This window comes from Hemicordylus capensis, chromosome 1, assembly GCF_027244095.1.
Source record: "Hemicordylus capensis ecotype Gifberg chromosome 1, rHemCap1.1.pri, whole genome shotgun sequence".
Lineage (NCBI taxonomy): Eukaryota > Metazoa > Chordata > Lepidosauria > Squamata > Cordylidae > Hemicordylus > Hemicordylus capensis.
This window is the reverse complement of record NC_069657.1, coordinates 357,790,449-357,807,628: the sequence shown is the minus strand read 5'-3', so window position 1 is coordinate 357,807,628 and position 17,180 is coordinate 357,790,449. Positions and strand designations below refer to the sequence as shown.

The following is a 17,180-nucleotide window of genomic DNA, read 5'->3' as shown; positions in this document are numbered from 1 at the left end:
GGAACCACTGAAGAACAGTACCCCCAAGGCCCAGCCCACTTAGGTGTTCCAGAAGGATAGCATGGTCGATGGTATGGAAATCCACTGAGAGATCAAGGAGAACCAAAAGAGTTCTTATACAGTATGCCTCTAGACTGGCCCACCTTTGGCTCTAACTTAAAACTGACCGATACCTTTTATAGAAGTGGGAAAAGAACACCTATTACTTGTTCATTTTCTTCCTCGTATCTCTTGTAACATGGAAAGTGGGAGTTGCAGATCACACTCAGTATGAGGGATGTAAGCTCCAGTAATTATCTGGGGCTTACAGGAGAAATCCCTCTGATCCACTTCTCATGCTGCATTGCAAGAAAGGAAATAAATAATTCATCGTCCCCCTTCCCTTTCCCCACACCTGTATAATGAACAAACCAGTTCTTAGTGTTTTGGTTAGAAGGATGTTTCGCCCTCGCTGTTACCTTATACAGTATACAAAACTGACTTGTTCAGAGAATCACTTTGGATGTCTGCTATTCAAAACAGCCCTTTAAGGAAGCATCAGAAAAGGTTAAGAGGGAACATTTCCAGATGGGGCTTTTAGCTCGCTTCTCCTCTGCAGTGGAGGGTGTGCATTCACATATTGGCCAGATTTACGTCCAGGGTAAAAAAATCCACTTTTTGCATCTGTTTTTGGTGGGGGGCAAATTTGAACTCACAGTAAAGCCAGCTGTAGGCAGTTGGGATCTAGAAGATAACTTGTAACATTCAGCAATCACATTCAAATTAGGGTTGAAATTATCATCTAGGGCTCGAAGAGCAGCTTCATAAGAATTGGCATCCCCTTCCAAGTTGGCAGGAATGATTATATATTCTCCAGCCTTCAGTACCCAGGCAGTGAAGCAATATAGCCTTCTGCTTTGCTGGAGTGAAATTAGTGCTTTGATTAGTAAGGAGGTAATTGCAAAAATAGGACCTGCATTGTTTTCAGGGATGAGCAGTTTCTCCTGGGGTGGCCAAGAAAAAAAGGTGATGGTAGGATCTGAGCCATGCTGCAGTGGGAATCCAGTGAACAACAGAGTTGTTCTGGATTGACAAGGGAAAAGTACCTTCAGGGGTGTGCGGGTCAGGAAGTTGGAGAAACAATCAGCAGCAGTGATAGTAGAAAGCAGTTCAGGAATGTTAGCCCAGTAATGCAATGAAATGAGGTTGCAGGAACATTCACCAGCTTGGCAGGCTCACATACTTGGCTGGTTCAAAATCTCATCTCCAAATGTTTTATAGCTGTTTCACTCATACTCACAATGACATCTTATATAGATTAACTAAAGCAATGGTTCCCAAACTGGGAGCCTCCAGATGTTGCTGAACTATAACTCCCGTCAGCCTCAGCTACAATTTATTGTGGCTGGGGATGATGGGAACTGTAGTTCAGCAACGTCTGGAGGCTCCCAGTTTGGGAACCACTGAACTAAAGATTTATTCAGCAACACACCAATTTCTTCTTCTCCTTTCTCTCCCCTTTCCTTTCTGACTCCTCTCCCACACTCTCTACAGGATCCCCTCTGGGACAAATGTCCAAACAAACTGCAAAAAATTACTGGATAGAATACAACAGAGTTCTTTAAGAAAAGCACAATTAAATAAACTCTGACTTGCTAAAAGCAGGCTTTGACAGTGGAATAGTAGACTTTGCTATTATAATTTGAAATGACAATCGTCATGACACTGCAGAGGTTTGACAAGCATGTCCTAATGTAATGTTTGCATCAATTATCTTTTTTAACAGTTTTCTTTGCTGTAAAAGTAGGAAGATTTTCTCCAAAAATCTATTTTCTTTAGCTGTCAGCTCTTGATGTCAAGAATGTTGTCTTCCTTTTGAGTGAGTGAATGAATAGTTACTAGACTATTGTGAGTGTTAATGGCATGCAATTTGTCGGTAATGGGACAGTGTTCTGGAACACTGCTGATCAGTGTTCCAGACTAATCCTATTGCAGGGGAAGTTAGAAATACAAATAAATAAGCCTAGTGATAGCAATGGCATTACTCCGTGAGAAAATGGTTAGCTTCATTTTGCTCCATGACTTGGTCTCAGTGACTCAGAAGCCCTCTTCAGGCATTATGCTGTGTGTGCATTCAGGTGTCTGTTTGCGTGAATGACTTTAGCTTGTTCATTTTAAAAGTGAACCTGAATACTAGTTACTCATCTGCAGGGCACAGATAGGCAGTGTACTGCTGTATGTGCATTCAACATAATGTGAAAAACTACAAGTACATAGGAACATAGGAAACTGTCATATACTGAGTCAGACCATTGGTCTATCTAGCTCAGTATTGTCTTCACAGACTGGCAGTGGCTTCTCCAAGGTTGCAGGCAGGAATCTCTCTCAGCCCTATTTCGGAGAAGCCAGGGAGGGAACTTGAAACCTCCTGCTCTTCCCAGAGCGGCTTCATCCCCTGAGGGGAATATCTTGCAGTGCTCACACATCAAGTCTCCCATTCAGATGCAACCAGGGCAGACCCTGCTTAGCTATGGGGACAAGTCATGCTGGCTACCACAAGACGAGCTCTCCTCTCCGTAAAGATTGGTATGTGTGTACATTGTACAAAGATTGTAATTGCATGGAACATAACATTTGAAAAGGGTTTGTGGCTGATTGTTCTGATGTATAATGATATACTAGTGTCCCGTAATGGGAAATGAACTATAGATTGACAGCATCGAGGAAGAAACCCTAAGGAGATATAAACTGCTGCCAGGGGAGGATTTGATTCTTCTTTGACCTTTATGACAGCCATTCTGCACATTCCACACAGCATAAAGCCTGGTCTACATGTGCAGCAGAATAAGGTGGTAGGATCCTGAGGTGGTAATGGATTATAGTTCTTCAGATTGCAGGTGGGGGGTAGTGTTTTGTAATTTTCCATCCTGTAGAAACCTTCCTGCAAGTAACAAATTAGGGGGGATGGTCCCAGGCTAGTCCTCTCTCTGTATGCTAGTTTTTTTCTTGCATGGATTTTTCTTTTTATGTAGGGAGAACATTCATAAACATGATCACACATCTGCAGCCTTTAACTGGTGCAGTCCATTCTACTACTGTGGGAGTCTTCCAATTCATTCTCTTCTCATTCTGCTGATGTATGGAATGGAGCTAAAACTCTTTCTAGTGGCTGGTGTGGTGGGGCTGGATGTCTGGTAGTGTGCTACTTATATCCCCCAATCCTTCTCACTGGATCCTGAATGGAAGCCAGCACTCTCCACAACTGATGCAGCTCAGCGTTAATGCTCTCTCTTCCATTCTACCACTTCTTGGGCTGCGCTTAACATAGTCATGCTTTAAAGTCACACACGCTCATTTCAATCAACTTTATTCTTTATTCTTTCAGAGATTGGCTGTCATCCAGAGCAACGGCATGTTTGTAGAATGAGCAAATCTGCGCTAGTGCAAGAAGTTAGTTTAGTGGCGCTAAAAAACAGATTTCCACAAGGGTGCAAAAGTTCCGATTGAAACAAATGAGGTGTGCTGCAGTTGTGCGACTGTTGCACAACCACAAGTATGCTTAGCAGAACTAGCCAGCACAACAGTATTGTGCTAGCCCAGTGTCCTCCCACAAGTGCTCTGTTGCTCTGGATGTCAGCCCCGTTTCCAAGTCTTCTATGTAGTAAATTTGCATATCAGTGTAGCTGTCTCAATGATGTGCTTCTTGAGTAGACGCAGGGAGCTATTTATATCAGGAGTTTTCAAAAACATGACATCTCAATGCAGTCTTTGTAATGTGTAGTACAGCTCCAGAAGTGTCCTCTTGGGGTCAGGGTAAAAAATGGAAGTACTTTAATGTAGTACAGTAATCTGTATATTCCCATCTCATTTGTTAATTTCTATATTTTGCTAGCATTTATTTCTTGGCATGCTCTTTCCTTCAAGGTCTTGCTCTCACAGCAAGGTTCCTAGGGATGCAATATTGTTGTCTTGCTTCCTCAGTTTTTCTTATATCTGCTAGTTTACACCAAACTGAGAGCCAGATTCTGTTAGTTGACTTATTTGTTTCAGAGGTTAGTGGGGAGTAGTTGCAGGGCTGGCTCGCCTCCTAGGCAAAGTAAGTGGTCACCTAGGGCACCAAGCGGGGAGGGACACCAATGACCTGGGTCATGTAACATCCCTCTGGCCAACGGGGTTGAGTTAGCAGGCAGTGGACTGAGCGGGCGTTCCCCATGCCCATAACCCACCCATTGCTCCCCTCCCCTCTATGGGCCTCCCCCTTCCATTGTGATAGGTTTTAATGACATTGCCACACGTGGTGATGTTGTCATTTTCATTATGATTAAATTGTTTTTATTTTGTTTTATATTTGCTCTGTTTTTGATTTACTAAATAAATATTTAGTATTTAATACTAAATACACTTATTTAGTGTATAAATAAGGCCTTCTGTTTCCTGTCTACAATTTCTTTCTCCTCCTGGAACTGTGGGTAGTCTGGAGATCCTCATGGTTGTAGAGAAATGATTAAAAGATAAAGGCATTGTATCCATGAAGAAAGTTGAAATTAGTGGGAGTGTGGGCAGAATTTCATACTGCTTTTGCAGCCATAAATATGATTGCTTTTGCAGCCATAAATACACATGCTGTCTTTCATGTGTATTGTATTGCTCTTGCTATTGGTTTATGGGAAATCTTCTGGTGTTTGACATACAGTCTCTTAACATTTTTGTCCCTGTTAGAATTTTGCCAAATCTATGGTTGGGAAGTTGTCCTCGTCAGGTGGAACATGTGACTGTGAAGCTAAAACATGAGTTGGGCATTACAGCTATAATGAACTTCCAGACCGAATGGGATGTTGTTCAGAATTCCTGGGGATGTAACCGCTACCCAGAACCTATGAGCCCAGAAGTTCTCATGAAACTGTATAAAGAAGAAGGCCTTGCTTATGTCTGGATGCCGACACCAGACATGAGTACTGAAGGTAATGTTTGTTTTTCTCCTATAATAGAATAACCCAGAGGAGAGAAAATCCATTTAGGAATATGGGCTGTGTTAACAGTGGTTTTGACATTTATGTAGCTTTACAAGTTTCTCACTGTAATCCTCTATGCAATTTTTTTACAAATGATCGTGCCATACACCAGATGTTTTGTTAATAATACTCTCAGAGTGTTGGTTGGATTTTAGAAAGCAGCTCTCATATATAATAGCTCAGTTAAATCATTATTACTGTTAACTATGCTTTGAGCTTTCTTGGAACATTCTGCATATACTTGATATTCAACAGTACTTGAAGGAAAGCTTTAGCTTTGTTGTAGAGATTAATCATATCACAACAATGATAGTGAAGGTAAGATATCACATGTACACAGTCTATTATTGTTTGTTTTTTAATCAGTAATGCTCAAAAACATCTAGTGATTTATTTAATAATGGGGAATATTACCACATATATATAAATAGCTGTGATATTAAGTGCATTAACAGGGTTGACCCCAAAGGCAACATGCTTTTCCCTATCAAGTATTTCTCTTTGCCCCAGCAACTAGATATGCCAGGGGGGGAAAGTGTCAAAGAATCACAGTTCATTTAAGGTAGCTCAACATGACTTCTCATGCATCTCAAATATGCTCTTGCCTATAAACGCTCATCACACAATACATTTGCTGCTCTTTAGAATGCCACAAAACTCAAACTAACATGACTACTCTATATGAATTTTGAATTACAATGTGATCAATACAATTAGACTTTTGCTTTTAACACGTGCGAAATATATTTTAATAGGACCAGGTTGCATCCCACCCCAACCTCACTGGGTGAGCATCTGCAGTAGCTCTTTCTCCTCTCACCCTTGGTGAATGGGAAAGAGGAGCTACTGAGGCCTCTGGCAGTGGCTGTTACGGAGAGTGGGAATGAAGAGGAGTTGCTGCTGCTGAGCTTTGGTGGCAACGCCTCCCCTTCCCTATCAGTCAGTGGTCTTTATACAGGCTCCTGCAATGAGGGACTTGGGGAGGAAAAATCATTAGCCAATGGGATGGGGAAAGGGAGGAAATGCCATATGAGTACTGAATTCTTTACTAAAGGGAGAGGAAAAGGGTGTGAAATGCACCTGCAAAATTTGTTGCTGCCAGTGGGTCTCTGAAGGCAGGGCTTCAGAGAGGTAACCCAGGACCCAAGGTAGTCTTGGGGCCCTTCTTCTGTAAACCTTACCCCAATACTCTCAGTAAATAATGCTAGTAATAGTATGTAACTTGGGGCCCTTAGCTTGGTGCGACTTTGTCACTCCCTCTGCACCTCTACCTAAAGCAAGCCTGCACAACATAAAGCCCAGGAGCTGGAGCCAGCCAACAATAATACTGGCCTGTATAATACTTGAGGATCTGGAATGTCTGTAGGTGCAAAAATTGTTAGGAACCACTCCCCTACCTTGGACGCAAGGTAGGGTGTATTCCCTGTAAAGGTTCATAGGAAGCCTATCTGGTGCTATTCATCAGATGAATTCCCCAAGCACTTCTGTTGCCTAGCCTATTTGCCCTACTTAATCATTGCTATAACTGCCACAGCTGTGAATATGCCTGGCATATGCTTGTCTTCCAACTGCCTTCAGAATACATAACTGAGATCAAGATACATATTTGCTAAAACATAGGCCAGCTCTCAGACAATCTTTAGTGCCCCTTATCAAAGTGGTATCAATGGTCTTGTGCCCATCCAAGCTGCCTAGCAGGGGCAGAGCCAACACTGACCAAACAGGTTCAAAGAACCCGGGCCGCCAATGAAAAAGGCTGCTGAAGCACGCATGGGGGCGTGGCTCAAGCTCTGGAGACCCCCGAGCAAGCTTTCCCCGGTCATTTCAAGCAGCGAGCACTTGCTGCCTGACAGCGTTTATTTCCCTTTCTCTCCCTCCAGGGACGGAGAGAAAGGGAAATAAATGCTGTCAGGCAGCAAGCACTGCCTGAAATGACCAGGGGAGAGCTCGCTCGGGCTATCCCAAGCCCTGGCCACGCCCCCTCTGCATGTGATGTCTCTGGAGGGAGAGAAAGGGAAATAAGCGCTGTCAGGCAGCAAGTGCATGGGGCGTCACTAGAGTGGTTGCCAGGTGGGGCTGGACTGTGCCTGCTGCCTAGTTTAATATCTCCTTTTGCTTCAACTAGAAACAAAAATAATTTTTAAGAGTTCAAATCTGCTCTGTTGCTCCAGTTGCGCCCCCCCCCCACCTAATGGGATGGTCAGTCTTTGTGAAGGGACTTGAGGTGGTTATAAGCAAAATATACCCATTTGTTAAAGGTTTATAGTATATGTGGTTTAGTATGTTATCTAGTTATAGCTATAAGAAAAATAGACCGTTGCTATCTCATGCAAATACATGAACCCATTATTTTTACAATTCAGAAGGAACTTACCAAATAGTTTGGTCTTTTCTCCATCATTATTGTCAGCTTTCAGGCAGTTGCCAAGGGGCAATGTCAAGTAATGTGAGCTGATTTTGGGAGTGGCTGTTCCAAAGTTTTTCTTCTCTCTTCCTTGCTCTTCATCTCTGTCCCATGATGTCATTGGCACTGGATTTCTCCAGCCCTCTTAGTGGGTCTGAATCTTTTATTAAAGGATGGGCCTGGAGGAAGGTAGAGAGGGGGAGACAGAAATCTCTCTTGGGGTGTGTGTGTAAAATATTGCATTTTACATAGAAAGGATGGGAGTAGGGACAACATGGGAGCATGGCTTTTTTTGGGGGGGGGGGAATCAGATAATCTGTGAACAGGCAGATGTGGGAGCACAATAGGGACAAGGGACAGGACAGTTGCTGAATGTGGTTTTCTGTTGCCATTACAGACTTCCTGCTCTAATAGGTTTGTGTATCAAAACTTAAATTTCTAGCAGACCCTGAAATGGGTCTTATGCCATTGTTAGGGTACCTTTTGCTCTTAAAATTTGAGTCTTACTGGCTCACATATTGCACAGAGAATTGTTGTCGGGAGAGAAAGACATCCATGCTGCTTGGAGCGCTACAGAGCACATCAGTGCTGCTGCAGAGGCAGGCTGCTGTGTCCCCGCAAAGCTCTGTGCAGTCGCAGTTGTGACGCTGCTTCCACTACTCCCAATAACATCCATTACTCCAGAAGAGGGCTGGGACACCCTCAGAAACAGACCTCGGGGCAACAGAGGGAAGAAAAAATGGTTGTGCATGAGCAACACAAGGGCAGCATTAGTCTGGGTGCTGCCCAACTAAAGTAAGCAAGCAAGGTATACGCAGCCTGTCTGGGACTTTGATTTCAAAGCCCAAACCATTTTGAAGGAATATTGCCATACTGTTACAAATGTTTCTAACTCAGGCTATTTTTTGGCATGCATCTGACAGTTGTGCTGTTTTGAATCCTAGGTAGAGTACAGATGTTGCCTCAGGCAGTCTGTCTCCTACACACGCTGCTGGAGAACGGGCACAATGTCTATGTTCATTGCAATGCAGGTGTTGGCAGGTCCACAGCTGCAGTCTGTGGCTGGCTCAAATATGTGCTGGGATGGAATTTGAGGAAAGTGCAGTATTTTGTGGCCTCCAGGAGAGCAGCTGTCTACATTGATGAAGAAGCTCTGGTGCGTGCTGAAGAGGATTTCTTTCAGAAATTTGGGCCTCTTCGTTCCTCGTGCAAGCCTTAGCAGAAAAGAGGAAATCAGAAGGAGGGTTGCCAAACCATGATTCTGGCTACAGAAATGGTGTCACTGCCTGAGGAAATGGTGCAATGATGATTATGATGCCTTCTGAATGTATGTTTTACTTTTCAATGTCTCCTAAGACAATTAAGCACAAGAGCTTAATTAATTAATTAATTAATTAATTAATTAATTAAGCACATGGGCTGTGATTCTGCTATATGTGTGTGCAACAGCCAAGGCTATAAGCATGGAGCCTGGCTGGAAAAGCAGTAATCATGTTGGGAGCGGAAGCAGTGAGAATGAAAGCCAGTCACATCTTCCGTGAACAGTTAAGAAGCACTATCATGGATTTTCTAGGAGGACTTCACACGTACACCTAGTAACACAATTCGAGTCAGGGGAGCAACTGCAAGCACAGCACCCATTTTTGCATCCTTATTCGGCTAGAAATGTGCATGGATGTCCCCATGTCATATCAGTGTGTTAGTTTTGTAAACTTCCTAGTCAACTGACCCCCCACCACACACACACATATATGACTGGGATTATATGTGGTTCTCCTGCTGTTGGACTACAACTCCCATTATCCCCAGCCACAATAAACTACTGGAGAGCCTCAGGTTGGCCATCCCATCATATAACAACATAACAGGGATAGGCTTTGTGAAGAGTCTAAATTAAGAAAAACACTATGATAGGAAGAAGATGGAAAGTTAACAGAAGAAGTCATTAAATAAATGCCAATAAACTTTCACAGATTTTTGTTTTTCATATCTGGGCAGTCAGGATTGTTTGGCCATTTCCAAAAGAACCTTTATCAGAGTCATTGGCAATTGGAAGTTGTAATGAAGTGGAATGAATGAGAAAAAACAAGAAAATTGTGCATTGCTTTCTCGGCATCGGCATATTCATTTGTGATGCATGAGTAAAGTTTTATCTCACAACATGTATAATGATTTAGGTTTTAAATATAACTTCCAACACTAACTTCTAACACTAACTGCTGAGTTTAATTTGTGTGTTTCAGATACTTCAGAGGAGGGAGAGCTTTCTGTGAATGTTTAATATACAGTTTTTATTGGATTGTTTTGGATCATAAGATCTTTAGGGTAGGGAATTATTTTGTTCTAAAGCTTGTGCTTGAAAAACAGAAATTTAACTACGAGATTTACTTTCTTGGTGCTGCTTGGCTGCTGAAGCACTTGCTATGTGTGTGTTTCAAGAGCCTGGAGAACTGCAGTTCTCTTCCCCTTTTCCAGAACATTTTTGTTCTTGGAAGGCCTGGTCTGCATGCAGAAGTCTCTTCCTACACGATGATGGTGTTAGCTGGATCAGGGCAAGAGCAGCCATCTTCCAAAGGAGATGTATCAGGTAATGGGCAGCTGAGATAGAGCAGAGAAGAGGAAATGCATAAAGATGGGGAAGTGAAAAGGAAAGGCATGTGGCTTTCTAATGACCATTAACATGACTTGCATTGGTCAGTAGCGAGTCACAATTTCTTCAGATCCCATATAAAATTACATATGAGAGGCAGACTTGCACTTATCCATGGTATTGAGTTAAAAAACAAGTCTTTAGCTGGTATCACCATCATAATGACTCCTTAAAAATGAATCTAACTTTGTGGCTCACATACTATGCAGTGTTTCACATGTGGTATATGAGCCATTGCATTTACTTTAATTTTAACAATGCTTGGGAAACCTAAAACCTTGTCTTGACTCAAGGAGATTCACTGTGATCAAGTTTGAGATTGTGTATGGGGTTAACCAAAGAACTTGCCCAAGATTTCAGACTACATATTTTCTTCTGGTTGACAAAGGTCAGCTGCATTCACCTGTGCATTTACTCAATAACATCCAATGATTTGCAACTGAATGCGTCAACTGTCTCCATTGAAAAGTTCTGGTTCTGATTAGAGAGAGATACAAATAGGTGTTTGGCATTGCCAAAGGTTGGCATACTGATAATCTGTTCAGTGCAGGCCATTGCAGTTCAGATGTAATGACAGAAATAGCACTTGTGGTCCTGAATGCTGTTTGCATGAACCTGGTCATTGAAATCACACTCCCAGCATCACTGCTCTGCTAGCCCAAACCCTGCATTTTTGCGGGATCCTTCTGCCTGCAAAGTTTTCTGTTTTTCTCCATATATCATATTGTGAATGTTACGTTTTAAAATGTAGCAACACTGTTAATTGTGAGTGAGAATTGTGACCGGGGGTGGGATCAGACTAGGACAATCCCAAATCTTTTGACTCAAAACATTTTTGACTTATTTTAATCAGATGAGCTATAATACCAGCAAGCAAGCATGTCTTCACTTAGCACCTTCTGCTTGCCTCTCCCTAGTGATGATATTACTATTTCTTGTTTACACAGTCAGACAGGTGTTATTGACTGGTTTGTTTTATCCAGACATCGAGTCCTTCCCAAGGACCTGGGATGCCAGAATTTTATTGTCTGTTGTTGTTGTTGTTGTTGTTGTTGTTATTACTACATTTATATCCCGCTCTTCCTCCAAGGAGCCCAGAGCAGTGTACTACATACTTGAGTTTCTCTTTCACAACAACCCTGTGAAGTGGGTTAGGCTGACAGAGAAGTGACTGGCCCAGAGTCGCCCAGCTAGTTTCATGGCTGAATGGGGATTTGATCTTGGGTCTCCCTGGTCCTAGTCCAGCACTCTAACCACTACACCACAACCTTCTTTGTTACTTCACAGGCTTCCCTGTCACTGAATACCAGTTCTTGGCTGAAGCCTTGGATTTTTTAGCACAAATTAAATTAGTCAATACTGTAAGTCCAAGGATGCTGATGGTGAAGAGATAACAACGCAATTACCAGGGGCAGGCTGAGATGTCACGGCGGGGTGGGTGGGGTGAGAGGCTACTCTTAACCTACCTTACCCCCAGGTGACTAAACTGTCCGTTTTTTTGTTTTGCCTCCCAAGCGCCCACATGGGGAGCCCTGCTCTGTGAAGCTCCGTGAGGCACGGAGCCGGGTGGACTGGGATCCGGGGCCGGAACTTGTTGTTCAGGCCTCCAGACATCTCACAATACAACAATACGGACGTTACATTGGGGATTCCCCCAACAGACGGGCACTCTGTGCACCTGTCTCTCTGTCTCCTGGAGCTGAACTCAGCCCAAGAAGACACACGATACCTGGCAGACGGGGTATTAAAACCCTTCACCTTGGCTAACAGCCGGTTTCTTAAGAAGGTTAGACGGGCGGGGAATGGAGGGATCCATGAGGATCCCGCTGCTTTTCATGACCAGCCAGCCTAACCCCAGCTGGTCTGCCCCAGGCTGGGTTAGACTGGCCATGAGAATAAGTGCTAAGGTCTTACCAGAATTGTGCAAAGAACTGTCTGCTGAAGAACAATGCACAAATTTTGCACACTGTTGCTATGAATCAAATTAATTACTTATATTTTAGGAAGTTTAGAATACTATTTTATTTATATTTATAGGAGAATGTTTATAATGAAGTACTCATTTAAGAAGGTAAGGCATTAATTTATAGATATGTAATGTTGGTTAGTAGCTAATTCACTTTTGCATATTTTAGCAGCTTTTGTGAATACGTTAGAAGATGTTATCAGTTATGCAATGATGATTTTATTAAGTTCAAACTAATAAAATAAAGGATCATTTCTCAAAAACAAACAAACCAAAAACACTGTTGCATGGCTTACCTGACTGAAAAAAACTTCATGCATACAAAGGGAACAGAAAGCTGGACCAGGAGCATACTTACCACAGACGTGCAGGAGGTGGGTTCCAAATTCTCCAAGATCAAGTTGGAAGAATGGCAAAAAGCAAACAGGTTGGTGCTGCTTCTTGACCAGGGCAAGGTACGTTGGAAATCTAGGGGAAATGCAGTTGGAGAGACACTCAAAAGCATCCCTAGTTGTAAACATACTGTAATTTACTACAGCTTCTATTATCACCAATAGGAATATGGTTTGTTTCTTGACTTCATGCCAAAAAAAAAAAAAATCAGTATAATAGTTTTTTATGTTCATCCCAAATTCTTTTGCATGCAAGGAAGTTAGAGAAAATTGTTTGCCGACTCAGACCTTTCTTTATATCTGGTATTTGTTTTCATCAAACTTTATTCTTGCCAAATAAAACTCCTATGATACTTAACACAAAGAAGAGCATTTGCATGCTGTACAGTCAAGATTGATGCCCGAATTATTTATATTTGTGTCAGAACCAGGGCCGTCCTTGGGGTATGGCAAATTAAGGCAATTGCCCAGAGCCCAACACTTAGAGAGTCCCCACAATGCACTGTCCCACCCTCATGCCTCACTGACCCCACCCCTAGACCAGAGGCCACCGACGTCACCCCTCTTCCCCCTCACCAGCTTCCCCTTGTCAGCACACCAGTGGCATAGATCCCTCCATTTAGGCATCCCACAGAAGAAATGCTAGAGGGATGCTGAAATGAAGCCTTAGAAGTGCAGTGCTGGCGGAGGGGGTGGGGAGGGGAGCAGCGGAGGGGTGGTGAGTGACTTGCTGCTGCTGGAGCAGCCAACGGTGATGACAGTGATCCACCCTGAGCAGGCGAAGCATCTGGATACACACTGCTCCAGCCAGAACAGCTGCAGCGGCAGGCAGTGTGTGTGCTGGGTGGGAGAGATTGGCATGGAGGAAGGGTGAAGCAAGGGAAGAGGGGCAGGTGTCAGTGGCCTGCAGCTCAGGGAGTGAGGCTAGGGGAGGATACATTTAATTATATATATATGTTAAGGGGTCCTACCCACTCTGATTTGCCCTGGGCCTTGTACCCTCTCCTCTAGGAACAGCCCTGGTCATAAATAAGCAATTAATTTTACAGTATGTGGATTTTGCTGATGGTGCATAAGAAATAATGCTCTGCTACATGAACTACTGTACAACTTCTTTGTTTCAATAGATTTTAGTTTCATCTCACATGACCATCATGTCAGGATAATTTTATGTTGTACAGATTCACCAAATTTGTAGCAATCTCATGCCACAACGGCAGTACGCATAGGAGCTCCTGTCATATTTTTTTGTAGAGCCAGCTTCAGCTAGAAGCCAACATCAGCACATATTCATCATTTTGGCATCTGTTTGCTGTCTGTTAGGTCAGAGCGCCTACACACATAATCTTGGAGAGGCTGATGCAGAACTGAGTTTGGCTTTGTGAAAATACCTTTTGATACAATAGGTTCTTCTATTGTTTGCTTTGTACAATGCTGGTGTGCTTTGGTTCAATAAGTGTGATAAGAATATAACAGCAGCCATACTGGTCATGTCAAAATAATTATCGAGACAAGCATCCTGTTTTAAAGGCCATTACTGTTGTTGATAGAAAGTTTGCAAAAACATAGATGTAATTGAGTCATCTGCGCCCCCGCCTCCCCGTTTACTCCCAGCTCCTAAGAATTTGGGGTATAATGACATATATTCTATCTTATAGTAGTAGAGATTGAAAATGCTGCCATGTAGTCTATTCTGAACACTGTTTTTTCATAGGCTGCGTTCACATCCTGAAATGAGTTCTGCAGAGTTGCTATGCAGTTCACATCCATGCTGCTCTCAAAAATCTGAAAGTAAAGTGTACTTTATTACAGGCATATGTAGAAATTAAACATGGGAGTGCAATAAACAAATTTAGTACCATGCATGTTGTATAGATCCACACAACAGGGAATCAGGCTTGGCTGCAGCTCCCCAGCAAACATGATGAATCTACATTTAGAAAGGGTATTCACACACACAGCCTAATCCTGTGTTAGGCTGCACGTGTGAAGCACCAGGATCTGTGCGTACCCTGGTGCTGCCCACCCGCCTGACCCAGTTTTTTACCCTGGCTTTTAGCCAAGGTTAAGGGTGCAGGTGAGCCCTTAACCCCGGTGCTGGGGTAGTATGTGTGCTTGGGCTGCTTGACTAGAGCACCCATTGTATGGATGTATCCCCCAACGCACTGTGCTCATTGTGCAGTGCATTGTGGTTTACATGAAAGCCAGGCCGCAGCATCCCAGCCTCTGGAGATCTTCACTGTGTGCAGCAGCAAGGATCATATGGGAGTCTGGTCCATGCATACCATCAGTATTGCAGGATCATCTAGGGGGAAGGTAAGTTTTGCACCGCCTTTCCTCCACCCTCCTCACCTCCCAGTCATGTGAATAGCCATTTGTGTGGTGACGCTAAACAGGGCTGCAAGGAGGAATGCTGGAGCCCCACGCACATGCTTTTTGGGAGAGCGCTGGCAGGAGAAAAGCAGCGGGGTGGGGGCTGACAGGCAGTGCCTTCTCTGTCATTTAAAGCAACCCTCCATCCTCTGAACCGATTTGAACACCGGTTGAGGGAACCAGTTCGACATTCCAGAAAAGGAGCGCCGAACTGGTTCCGTGCACATCCCTAGTACAAAGTGGCCAAAAACCCCACACAGCTTACATACCACATAGGAAAACACTGATCCAAGCGAGAGGCGTGCACACAGCTTGCAAGTTCCTCTAGAGCTTATCTGCACTGTTTGTGGAAGTGAGGCTGCTCCATGGCTACCAAGGAGGAGTGCATCATCACTTCATTGGGAAAGATGGCAGTAGTGTTGCAACTGCAGTGATGCACTTCTTAGCAGCCATAGTGCAACCTCTCTTTCGCAAACAGTGCAGATGGGCTCTAGAGGAACTCGCAGCTGTGTACACACCTATCACTTGGATTGGCGATTTCCTGTTGTAACTATCAGGCAGTAACAGCCTTTCCTTTCCTGTAAAGAGTAAACCGGAAGTATACCCTGTCCTGACTGACAGGCTAGCAATCAGCCACTCAGCACACGGTGGGTGGGACCTAGAGGGCCATGAGGCAGGAAGAGAAGAGTGTCTTTGTTGAGAAGCAGCTAGGTGGGAGATGAGAGAGAACAGGCAGCAATGGTGTTTTGCTGCCTCATGGACAGCAGCTAGCCTGGAGAATTCTCTTATGGAAGGACATCTGCAGATCCTTGACAGAGGATTTGCAGGAAGCTTGAATTCTCTCCTGGAGTTTGGAGTGAGTTCAGGGGGAAAGGACGCCAGGGCTTTTGGTTTCTGAAAGGTTTAGCTAGGGAACAGTTTGTTTGTTAGCTAGCATTAGACTTTCTTATTTTACTTTGGTGTGCTTTTCAAATCCTTACAACTGTTTTGTTGTGTTTTATCTGTAACATAACAAGCTAAGAAACACTAGCCTGAGCCCAACTCTGCATCCAGGGTGCTACAAAAGTCTCTATAACCTTTAAAGCTGCTTTTAAAGGCTCCTATATCCCTGTTCCTTGCAACTGGGATGCTTTTTGAAGTCTTGCAACTACTGAATGTTTCTTTTACCTGTAACTAAACGCTGAGAAGGCCTCAGACAGAAGCAGTCTGTAGTATTTTGAATAAAGCTTTTCTCTTTTTGTTCTTTGTATTTTACCTGCTTCTGAGTGGATTTTTAACTCAAGAAAAGGGGTTTTACTCTGGTGCAACACATGTCTCAAATTTGATTGCTCAGAAACTCTGCCAGGTTTTCTCATCACGTGTAGGCTTGCACATGGAGGTTTTTGTGTACTTTTCCAATAGTAAAGAGAAGGACAGGAGAGTTCCCTGGAATTTCACCCACACCATGGGGGGATTAAACTCTGCTAAAAAGTGGGCATGGTGGCAGCAATTGAGCTACTAAAGGAACGGTTTAAGTTTAAAAGAACAGTCTTTGTGGGTGAAGGCAAGAGAGAGGATTATTCAGCATTTTTCTTCCCCTCATGTGGGCTTGCTTTGAGACAAAGGCTGGGTTAAATCAACCACACCTGTGTAGTATGTGAGCCTTTGAACATATTCAGATTCATTATTGTTATTCACACTCTACTTATGTTTAAATAGATTACTAACAGCAGTATATATAACCCTCACACACATAACTATTTGCTATGGATAACAATTGTTAGTTGATAAAGTAAAGTGTGCCGTTGAGTCGGTGTTGACTCCTGGCTACCACAGAATCCTGTGGTTGTCTTTGGTAGACTACAGGAGAGGTTTACCATTGCCTCCTCCCACACAGTATGAGATGATGCCTTTCAGCATTGTCCTATATTGCTGCTGCCCAATATAGGTGTTTCCCATAGTCTGGGAAACATACCAGCGGGGATTTGAACTGGCAACCTCTGGCTTGCTAGTCAAGTCATTTCCCTGTTGCCATTAAGTGGCCACTGCCTACATAATCCACCTGTTGTACTGGTAAAATTGAGTTTGCCTGTGTTAAAACTCAGAGTAGAACCTTTGGAATGATTGACAAGTTACAGATCAGTTGGAGGTCTGGGGTTGAAAATGTTTGGATTTTGAATATGACTGTTTGATGTTTGGTGAGGTTTGTTCAGAGTTTGTACAATATAGGTTATAATAAGAAATGAAATCAGCAGAATGCCTATCAAATACATTGGAATACATAACTGAGAACTGTTATTTATGTAGAGACAAGTGTTCAGTGAATAGTTGTTAAAGAAATATCAAAATCAGATAGCCCAAGGTAATAACCTCTAACTACACCAAATATAGATTTTAATCTGTAGTCCTCAAATATTTTCAACAG

The 17,180-nt window shown here is 43.2% G+C and overlaps 1 protein-coding gene across 9 annotated transcripts in view; it reads left to right on the top strand.

Annotated features, from left to right (window-relative positions):
• EPM2A (EPM2A glucan phosphatase, laforin) overlaps positions 1 to 16,025 on the top strand; it is a 53,407-nt gene extending 37,382 nt beyond the window's left edge. For 8 of the 9 annotated variants that reach the window (XM_053291095.1, XM_053291135.1, XM_053291087.1 and 5 more), the window contains 2 exons: positions 4,699 to 4,940; positions 8,340 to 16,025. In XM_053291095.1, the coding sequence (XP_053147070.1) occupies positions 4,699 to 4,940; positions 8,340 to 8,614 (517 nt within the window). In that variant the 3' untranslated portion in view covers positions 8,615 to 16,025. The remainder of the gene's footprint in view (positions 1 to 4,698; positions 4,941 to 8,339) is intronic. The other variant, XR_008315245.1, reaches the window with a different exon arrangement.
• Positions 16,026 to 17,180: the final 1,155 nt, after the last annotated feature.